We start from the raw sequence: 10,544 nt of genomic DNA, 5'->3' as shown, positions 1-10,544 counted from the left end.
CACGATAATCTAGCCTTTTATGATTGACGAAACTTTAAATAAAAAACGATATGTCATCCCATTTATCTAGTAAACAATGACATGACATATGATATATATTGATAAAAATGACATGTCATTCCATTTATAGGATAATTGTTAATAATTGCTAAAAAAAAGCTACTTTACAACCGAATCTACTCCTCCAAAATTTAATCTAAATTTTTGGAGATCTACTCCTCCAAGCTCCAATTAGAAAATTTTATGGTATAATATGTATAATTGTAAATAATATGTTGTTAATAATTTTTTATGGTATAATATGGATATTTTTATGGATAATTGTTAATAATATTGTACAATTAATAATTCATTTTTTTATCAAAAAAATGTATTGTTAATAACAAAATTAAAAAAAAATTGTGTATTGAAAATTTACGTTAATTTTGGGGGTAAATTTATCTTTTTACCTCATTTTGTGTTTCAAGGGCAAAATAGTCAATTTGTCATAATTCTGTTAACTTCTAACGGAAGTTAACGGATTGGTGGACGGTAGAGGTATTTTGTCAACTTAGGGTATATGAGTGATACACTTGAAAAGTATTCATACACGTTTGATACGGGTGTCATTTAAGGGTATATGACTGATAATTTCCATTTTTTTTAGCAATATATTCATTATGCCAAATTAAATATTCGCATTTGGGTGATGGACATATTTTATGCATATAATATTTTGGATAATTTCTTGTCCACTTCACTGCTGACATGGGATACCTCGCGTACTATCTCGATTATCAGGTATACCCAAGGTAAGTCAGGTATTTCCAAGTAATTTACATCGACACATGTCGTTTTGTCATTAATTTGCATATTGGTTACCGATAACTTAAATATCCGAAATTTGATTATTTGGGAGACGATCTTGGGTTTATGTTAAACTGCCAAATGTTTGCATTACTCTCCCGTTTCTCCTTGATGGAGAAATCATTTTGGACAATGTAAAAGGTAGTTCTCATGATTGAGAAAGAAAAGAAGATCATGATAAAATTTTAGACGCCAAAACACAAAAGTCATAGAGAGCATGTGTAATGTGCACAGGAAAAGGGAAGAAAATAGATTCTTTGTAGAAATCTTTTCGATTATGCAATTCTTATCTAGAATCAAGTGATTTACTCCTTTCTATTTATGAGATTTATCATAAATTTGGTTACTAGAATTTTTATAAATTTTAATTGGTTTATTTAGTAATGGGATTAAATTGAGTGAGAGTGTATTTGATGTATTGAGAAAAAATAATTTTTAAATTTTAATAATGGATTTATTGAGTAATTTTATAGTTCAATTAGGAGGGGGAAAAAAAAGAAAGGAAAGGAAAAACCGAGATTCTTTAAATGATTGTAGAAAAGATGTTGAATTCTAAAAATATCAAATTCTGGAACAACGGATTTTCTCATAGTCAGCAATAATTTGAAGCCAAAACCAATAAGAATGTCGTAGCATAATCAGTTGACTGGATTAATTTGGACTTTTAGAAAAATAAAAATTTTGACGTTCGTAGTTATTTTTGGAGGATAAAATTAGAATTAAGAGTTACACAAGACGTCTAATGAGATAGGTGCATGGTGGGGTGATTAGCAATAGCACCACCTCCACTTGTATTCATGGGTCAAAGTAGGCGGTGATGTGTTTATTCAGACTCGGATAGTTGTAATTTAGCCCCAGTAAGCATCTTTTTGGAGCCCCGTTCTTACTAAAATGTTGATGGTTCGTATGTGATTTGAAAGTCGTGTCTAGAAAGAAGAGTAGTGGGTCTGTGGGTGCTTATATAGTGCTTCTTCTCCAGGCTTAACTAACAAAATTTGACTTTTTTCTTTTTATTTTTTGGGAACAACCTAGTCAAAACGAGGATTAAGATTTTATTAAATTAAAAATGGCATTCAGCAAAATCAAATGACGCCAGAGAACAAAAGCTTCGAACAGAAAACTGAAAATAAAAACAAAAAGCTCAGTCAAATCAGTAAGATGACAAAGCACCGATATTTGCTAATGTGTCCGCTGCACGATTTCTTTTTCCGAATTATATGAGTGAACCGAACTGGCATTCTCTCAAGCATAAAAAAACAATTTGTCGAACGAGTACTAAGTGACCATGGCGAAGAAGAAGTCAATTACAAAGATGAAAAACAGCGAGCATAGAGTCACATTCAATAATTAAATTATTCCAACCTCGCATGTGAGCATTTTCAATGGCAAGAATCACTCCCATTAACTCTGCATTAAAAGCATTCCGATCTAGAAAACCAAGAGAGCAAGCAAAAGCAACCCAAGAACTAACCACCACCGCCTCTAATATTTGATTTGCATATCAAGTACTTGTGAAAAAAATCTTCGGCCTCGGTGCATAATCATGAAAAGTGAGGAAGATTGAAGAAATTAACATATGAATTGACCGATCCATCGTATGCGTGCAAGAATTTCAAACCACAGGCCTAAGCTCAGGGCTCACCTCATTTTCAATAAATGTGAAACGTACACACTACAATACTTACTATACAGTGTTTAATCCAACGAGAAAAACCTGCGTTGAAAATATTGAAATAATGAAATGTGGGCACATGACAAGAAAATGGGAAATTTCTCAAAAATCATTTCAGCATCTTCTGGTTAAATGAGAAATTGGAAAATTTTCAGTCACGACACGGCAGTAGGCAGTACTTGGTTAGTTAGCTTGTCACCAGCAGAGGACAAGTAAACAGGAAGTAACAATGTAATGCTGCCGTTCAGACACGATGTAGTGTAAACACTGTCCAATCCTCCGTCACAACATTAACATGTGCTTCATGTTTATGGTTTCAAGCCTTCCATTCTAAGAAAAATTATTGAGAGACGCTCATCACTCATTACATCAAGTCACAATGATCTCACAAGTCACAATTCACTACAGTACAGCATTTGGCGATGGTCTATACTTTGCTACGCAGCTCCAACCTGCAGGTAACAAGTTTAGGCATTCATTATTAATATGCAATTAAATTATTATCCATTTAGAAATGTGAATAAAGTAATTGCATAGGCCAGAATGGATTAGAATAGAAAATTAATCGACCTACAGACACTGTTTCCTGGAAACTAATCTAGCGCCCGCTGACTCTCCTCTTTAGTTAATGGTTCAAATGCCACGCATTGTATATTCCAAATCTTGGGCAGCAAGTGGCTGCGGCTGGCGGCTGGCGGCTGCCAACCAATATTATCTTTCCCTGTAACTGTGATTTGTATGTAATTTAATCTATCTATTTTTTAATTTGTAATTGTCAACAACAGGGAAAGATGTTTCACGTGTGTTTAGCAGAAGCCTTTCTTTCCCTTCAGCTCCAACTAAACCGTCCAATTTGATGTCTCTAGCTTAGCCGGCCACCGGTTATTTATTTATAAATTTAACCGCACCTGTCACATTCATCACCTGCCTCCGCGGATTCTTATAAACGGGGAATTAAAGTTTACACCGCATAAAAAAAATCTGACTTAAAAATTAATTCTTTCAGTTTACCAAAAGTTCGAAAAAAGTTTTGGCAGGATGTTTTGTCTTCACACAAATTGGTTGAATTAGGTTACCAAGAATTTCCTTTTTCTTTTTCTTTTGGGCCTCACGTGTATGAAATTACCAATGTGAATCAATAGGACCTTAAAATCGAAGCATCCAACAATTATCTAAAAATAATCACATCGAAATAGAAAGTTTTGATTGAAAATTTGAAATAGACTAAAAAAAATAAAAAAAAATACAAACACGTCTTCTTGCGATTGAAGGCTTTTACAGTGGGATCCACTTGGTCAATGGTTTACCATACGACCCAGTTCATTATGGGGGCCGGGGGGAATAATTATTTCAGACCTTTACAAAAAGATGACTCGAAACGTTGTCAACAATAGCATGTGTTGTTCAATTTTCTTGACCAGTAACTACACCGAAACCAACCAAGAATATGTGATTTTCACAACTAGCTTGCTGCTTACACCCAAATTGAGGTTTTTAAGTCTTAATTCTCTTCTCGTCTCTCAAGGTCAGCCAGCCAGTAATTCGGCGTATCTTCCTTTGAATTTTATACGTTCTTACACTTTCATTACTCCTTCATCTCTTATCCGTTTTCTCATGAATCTCAGCATTATTTGTCAGAGATTTTAATATGGACATTATCAGCAACAGCAAGCACCCTGTTAGTGTTATTCTTCTTTCATTCTTTCTTATTGTATGTTCACTTGCTCATTTTGGCCGTGCAGTCAATACAATTACAAAAGGCCAGTCGATCAAAGATGGTGAAAGCTTGATTTCCAACGGCAAAATCTTTGAGCTGGGGTTTTTCAGCCCTGAAAATTCTAGTCTAAGGTATGTGGGTATATGGTATCACAAGATTGATGAAAAAGCTGTTGTTTGGGTTGCAAACAGAAACAGGCCAATTTCTGATGAAAGGGGAACTCTGACAATTGGTAATGATGGCAATTTGATGGTTTTAGATGGGAATAGCATTGCGGTTTGGTCATCTAATGCTTCAGTTGTGTCAAACAACACGGCAGCACTACTCGAGGATGATGGAAATCTTATACTTACCAACAGCGAGGACATTGGTAATCTTGGTAAGGCCTACTGGCAGAGTTTTAATCATCCAACGGATACGCATCTTCCAGGCATGAGAGTTGGGGTAAATTCCGCATTGGGAGAGAACCGTGTTTTCACTTCCTGGAAATCTGCCAGTGATCCTTCTCCCGGAAACTTCACAATGGGTGTTGATCCCCAGGGTTCGCCGCAGATTGTGATTTGGGAGCAGCTAAAAAGGCGGTGGAGAAGCGGCCAATGGAATTCAGTCATATTCACCGGAGTTCCAACCATGGCTACTCTAACTAGTTTTTTATTTGGCTTCAAGCTATCTCCCAGGGAATCAGATGGAAGCATGTATTTTACATATGTCCCAGCAAATGCATCTTATTTGTTGAGGTTCAGAATTGGCTGGGATGGGAATGAGGAGCAGCTAAGGTGGGATGGTAGTGCAAAGAAGTGGTCTGTGATGCAAAAGCAGCCTGCAGATGATTGCGAGCTTTATAATTTCTGTGGGAATTTTGGGATCTGTAATGCATTGGGTTCTACCAAATGCACTTGTATGGAAGGATTTGTACCAAAACATTTTGAGCAATGGACGATGGGAAATTGGTCAGCTGGGTGTGTTAGGAGGACTCAATTGCAGTGCCAGAGGAATCGTAGTGAAGCAGGGGAAAGTGGAGGAGAAGATGGGTTTAAAGTGTTTAAGAATGTCAAGTTGCCGGATTTTGCAGACGTAGTGTCAGTGGGCCAGGAAACTTGCAAAGACAAGTGTCTGCAGAATTGTTCTTGTAATGCATACGCCGACATTCCTGGGATTGGGTGCATGTTATGGAGAGGGGAATTGATTGATGTTAAGAGTTTTGAGAAAGGTGGCAATTTACTGCATGTTCGTCTTCCAGATTCTGAGTTAGGTAAGTTAATTTTTCATCTGTGGCTGAATTGGTTTTAATTGGTCTTTATTTTCTATCTTGTCTCTGGAGAGAATTTTAGATCACCTGCCCAGTTGATGTTCATAATCTTCATATTTGCTTGATCAGTTTGTGTTGCGAATGTTGAAATCATTTTGAGGGATACCTTTTTTTTTTTTTTTAATTGAAAATGAATAGTATGAACCATTTAACACTATGGCTGCAAAATTTCATTACTAGATGATAAGGATTTAATGGAGGTTTTTGATCTCAAAAATGATCATCAGAAACAAGAGTAGCCTCATTTAAGTTGCTATTTAGGCTATGAGTCCTCAATTAATCTCTATTGAATTGGAAACTAGTTAAGAAAATGTATTTCGAAAATGCTCTCGAGTCTGCTGAATTTACTGCCACTTGAAAGCTTGAATTTATCCCATTGGTAATCACCATAACATGCTCAAATGTATTTGCTTTGTTCCAGCTATAAAGTAGAGAGGCTACTTGTGTGTCCTGTTGATTCATGAATTATTGCTTATCCAGTTAACTCTTATTTTTTTCCCTTTAGATACAAATATCAACTGAAATTCATTAACAACTCTTAAATATAGGTGGCAGGAGTAAAATATCCAATGCTGTGATAGCTATAATTGTCGTGATAGGAGCACTCTTACTAGGCGCATCTGTATGGCTCTTGTGGAGGTTCAGAGGTAGGGACTTTTTGCTCCTCTCTTAATTGGGAAATAGAATTTGAATACAAAAGGAGTTTTGAAGAAAATCGTGTTTCTTTCTTTTTCTCTGTAGCATTGTGCAAAGATTCAACAATTTCATGTTGCAAGAACAATGATACTCAATTAATAGACATGGGCAAGAGCCAAGAAATCTCAACAGATTTTTCTGGACCATCTGACATGGTTGTGGATGGAAGTCAAATAAATGGAACAGACCTACCAATGTTCAATTTTAATACTTTAGCAGTCGCGACAAACTACTTTTCAGAAGGAAACAAACTTGGGCGGGGGGGATTTGGTCCTGTCCACAAGGTAATGTTTGATTTGAAAATGCTGCAATCAGTAAGTTTGTGAACTGAAAGAAGTTTGTGTACTAAAGAAGAAAGCTTAACTTTTATTTCTATTACCAGGGGAAGCTTCCCGAGGGACAAGATATAGCTGTAAAGAGGCTTTCAAGAAAATCTGGCCAAGGTTTAGAGGAGTTTAAAAACGAGATTATACTGATTGCTAAACTACAACACCGAAATCTTGTTAGACTACTGGGCTGCTGCATTCAAGGCGAAGAAAAGATGCTGATTTATGAATACATGCCAAACAAAAGTTTGGATTTGTTTATCTTTGGTATGTTTTTTAATCTTATCACAGAGTCAGAATTTGCTATTCATGACTAAAATGATTATATTAGCCTTTATGAATTTCATCAAGCATTCGTATTGATGTTTGTTGGCATTTTCTGATAATTATTGTGGCAGACCCGGCAAAGCAAGCACTACTAGACTGGACAAAACGCTTCGCAATTATCGAAGGGATTGCAAGGGGTCTACTTTATCTACATCGAGATTCAAGACTTAGAATAATTCATCGAGATCTAAAGGCCAGCAACATTCTGCTGGATGAAGATATGAATCCGAAGATTTCAGACTTTGGGATGGCCCGAATATTTGGCTTTAACCAAAATGAAGCAAATACAAATAGAGTTGTTGGCACATAGTAAGTATGACATATTCACATAAGTACAAAACACAAGGCCACTGGAATTCCAACTCAAGCAACTAGTTTACCAATACGAATTTGACACCTTTTTCTTACAATGCAGTGGCTATATGGCTCCTGAATATGCAATGGAAGGCCTATTCTCAGTAAAGTCAGATGTATATAGCTTTGGGGTATTGTTACTAGAGATTGTGAGCGGCAGGAGGAACACTAGCTTCCGTTTAGAAGAAAACTCCAGCCTTATCGAACATGTAAGCAGATTGATTCGCTTTCTAGTAAACCTACTGCATATGATTTTCATAATTTGTAATCAGAGGTTTGTGACAGTAAAATGAAAATTTGGAATTATTTCAGGCATGGAATCTTTGGAATGAAGGCAAAGCAATGGACCTTGTTGATCCAAATATCCGGGATTCAAGTTCTCAAAATCAGGTGTTGAGATGCATACATGTGGGAATGCTATGCGTGCAAGATTCTGCAATGTATAGACCAACAATGGCATCCGTGGTGCTAATGCTTGAGAGTGAAACTCCAACACTTCCGGTGCCCAGACAACCAACATTTACTTCAATGAGAAGCTCTGTAGATGGTGATCATTTTATGGAAGCTCATGATACTGTATCCTCAAATGATTTGACAGTAACTATGGTAGTGGGGAGATAGAATTCAAAACAAAAAGCTCACATATTCTTTTCAAAATTAATACTGATATGCTGTTTTACACATCAGGATTCAATATGTATAGTGTTCATGAGATTTTGTATTTATTAGCTTTTTTCTATATTCGAATACAAATTAGAGTGGTCTTTCATTAACTTATGTGGCCATAATAGAGAGAATTTTCACAAGAACGAAAAGGGGCAAGTATTTGAGTTAAAAGAAGCATTGAGCTGGATTGATGCAGATACATGCAACCATCAACTTTGATCATATGATTCATATTAGAGTGGGTTGCTGTGACGACTAGCGAAGGCCTTCAAGGATTTGGGCAATGTAGGACCTGTTTGGGGCAGCTGTGCTGCCACCGCGCAGCTGCCCCAAACGGGTCTGTAATCGGATAACTCATACTCCTTTGTTCTGATCGGCTTTTACTACTTAATTAGACTTTTATTCAAATTTTATATTTATTTCCTTCTCAAATTGAGTTTCTGAAACTTCTAGAATTTTTCTTTTGAGTTTAGATAACAAGTCTCAGATTCTTCCTCTACAACCGCGATTACTTTGCCTTCATGATCTCATGGATTCTTCTTCTACAACCGCGATTACTTTGCCTTCATGATCTCATCCTTACTTTATGCTCTTATGCTTCAAGCTCATATATCTTCATGGCATCTTGCTGACGTCATGCTACTTACATGCATGCTTTCTTGTTTTCATATATTCATGACATCTTGCCTATGTCATGGTTCTTACATACATGCTTTCTCTCATGATAACAATATATATATATATAAGATTTCATAAAGATTTTACTATTTATTTGAAAAACTACATCGACAAAAAGAGTTATTAAAAATAGAGAAGTATTATCTCATTTAGAGAGTTTTTTGGAGTCTTTAATTTAGTATTATATGATTTTTTATCTCATAATTCATGAAGAGAGAAAAACATTATAACTATTATTACTTTTATAAAGAAAAAAAGTTTGTTTAAAATAATATTTATTTATTTTTATTTGAAGAGTTTTTTAGGAGATGATTTCTTTCTTTATTTTTCTATTTGCCACATAGATAAAAAAAAATATCTGAAGAGTTAAATAAAAAGAATCTTTTGGTGATACTCTTAGGATACCTAAAATTGTATTTAAAATAGAGGGCTCTTGATGCATAGAGGGTAAAGGCAAATAGCTAAGAGAAAAAAAATAATTCCTTGTAATTCTTATTGAATAGTAAAAAGTTACTCTTTCTATTTATGTGGACGTAAAAAGCGTTGAATCACATAAATTCTTTGTGCTTTGTTTATTATATCATTGATTTAATTTTTTAGTTAACTAAAAATCAACATCAACATATATGTATGGTTATTAATAGTAATTGGAGATATAGGGTTACTGTTGTGATCGAACCCAGACCTGGAAAGATATTGTCCGTTGTTAAGGCCCGCATGGTTTGTTCCTAGGGCGCCCATACACCGCAAAACATGTCTTGTCAATTAAAGTGCATATCACCTCTTATAAACTCAATATCTCTCTCTTGCTTTGTCTAGGGTGTTACATACACCCTCCTTAAAAACTTAGCGTCCTCACTGAGGTTTGGCCCATCATCGCTCAAGAAGACACCCGGAGCTGCTCTAATAACATCTTTCATGACCCAACCTAAACATGCCAAGATATTGTTCGTTTTGGGCCTTAATAAGGCCCACACGATTTTGTTCCTAGGGCGCTTGTACATCCCAAAATGCGTCTTGTCAATTAAGGTGTAAATTACCCCTTATAAACCCAGCAACTCTCCCAAACTATACCGATGTGGGATTTACTTACAGTATTACAGCTACAATTTTTGTCCTCCAAAAATTTGATAGTCATCCTCCACTCAAATGTAAAGAATTAACTATTACCACCAAAATGAATTCATTACGAGCAGATTGCCACATGCCAACTCAAGATAATGTCGGAACTTTAATAAAATTTCGGGATCACTTTTTTAATTAATAAAATTTTACCGCGAAGATTTTATAATTAGTTTTTTAATTTTTAATTTTTTTTTAATATAAAGTTTATGACTAAAAAGTACATCGTTAGCATAAAATATTTCACGTGTCATTATTGACGTTGAATACTAAACACTTACAAGATTAGAATATAAAATTATAATTTTGCCAACGTATACGGCCCGTTAGAAACAGGTGTATAAGAGCATGCGTGCCAGCACAGCACTTCTCACTGGCTCAGTGGGCCGTGCTAGCCCAGCATTTTTTAATTTGGGTTTGATTCAATTGAAAAAAAAAAATTTTGAACTTAGACACCAATGAGTGTCGAACACAAGCTCCGCCCAGCGGAAGGACCTTTATTTTATGTGTTTTTAAAAATAAATTAATGCTTTTGTTGTTTATGTAATGTATAAAACAGTTTAAATCTATTGAACTTTCAAACATCCAAATTTTATAAATTTTTTATTATAATAAAATAAAATAAGACAAATTACATTGTTTTTAATTAATTTTTTTAGAAATATATTAATACATTGAATTGAAAGATACTAAAAAAATTCGTACATTTGCATAACATTATCAATAATAATAAGAAAACTTAACAATCATCTTCGCACAATGATAATACCATTCAATTCAAATTTGATTAATAACTTAAAATCAATTTGTAATTTAAAATAACATAATATT

At 34.9% G+C, this 10,544-nt stretch overlaps 1 protein-coding gene across 2 annotated transcripts; it reads left to right on the top strand.

The window, feature by feature from the left end:
• The first annotated feature begins 3,872 nt into the window (after window positions 1-3,872).
• On the top strand, window positions 3,873-8,304 carry LOC18052408 (G-type lectin S-receptor-like serine/threonine-protein kinase B120). 2 transcript variants are annotated; one of them, XM_024191447.1, is made up of 9 exons: window positions 3,873-4,043; window positions 4,261-5,487; window positions 6,093-6,191; window positions 6,286-6,524; window positions 6,623-6,833; window positions 6,965-7,202; window positions 7,309-7,456; window positions 7,560-7,823; window positions 8,039-8,304. In XM_024191447.1, exons 1-9 carry the CDS (start codon window positions 3,887-3,889, stop codon window positions 8,075-8,077), a joined length of 2,622 nt encoding a protein of 873 aa, XP_024047215.1. In that variant the 5' UTR covers window positions 3,873-3,886; the 3' UTR covers window positions 8,078-8,304. The 2 variants fall into 2 exon arrangements, with proteins under 2 accessions (XP_024047215.1, XP_006449174.2); XM_006449111.2 differs by lacking the exon at window positions 8,039-8,304 and having other exon boundaries at window positions 7,560-7,986.
• The last annotated feature ends 2,240 nt before the right edge of the window (window positions 8,305-10,544 follow it).

Source organism: Citrus clementina, unplaced genomic scaffold (genome assembly GCF_000493195.1).
Source record: "Citrus clementina cultivar Clemenules unplaced genomic scaffold, Citrus_clementina_v1.0 scaffold_2, whole genome shotgun sequence".
In the NCBI taxonomy this organism is placed as follows: Eukaryota; Viridiplantae; Streptophyta; class Magnoliopsida; order Sapindales; family Rutaceae; genus Citrus; species Citrus x clementina.
The sequence above is the reverse complement of the archived record's forward strand: the minus strand, read 5'-3'. Positions and strand labels throughout refer to the sequence as shown.

Bases quoted from the DNA above. Each gene is read 5' to 3' on its own strand.
- LOC18052408 (XM_006449111.2), top strand. From the start codon at position 3,887: ATGACTCGAAACGTTGTCAACAATAGCATGTGTTGTTCAATTTTCTTG. The intron at 6,192-6,285 runs GTAGGGACTTTT...TTTTCTCTGTAG, and splicing joins GCTCTTGTGGAGGTTCAGAG to CATTGTGCAAAGATTCAACA. The intron at 7,203-7,308 runs GTAAGTATGACA...CTTACAATGCAG, and splicing joins AATAGAGTTGTTGGCACATA to TGGCTATATGGCTCCTGAAT.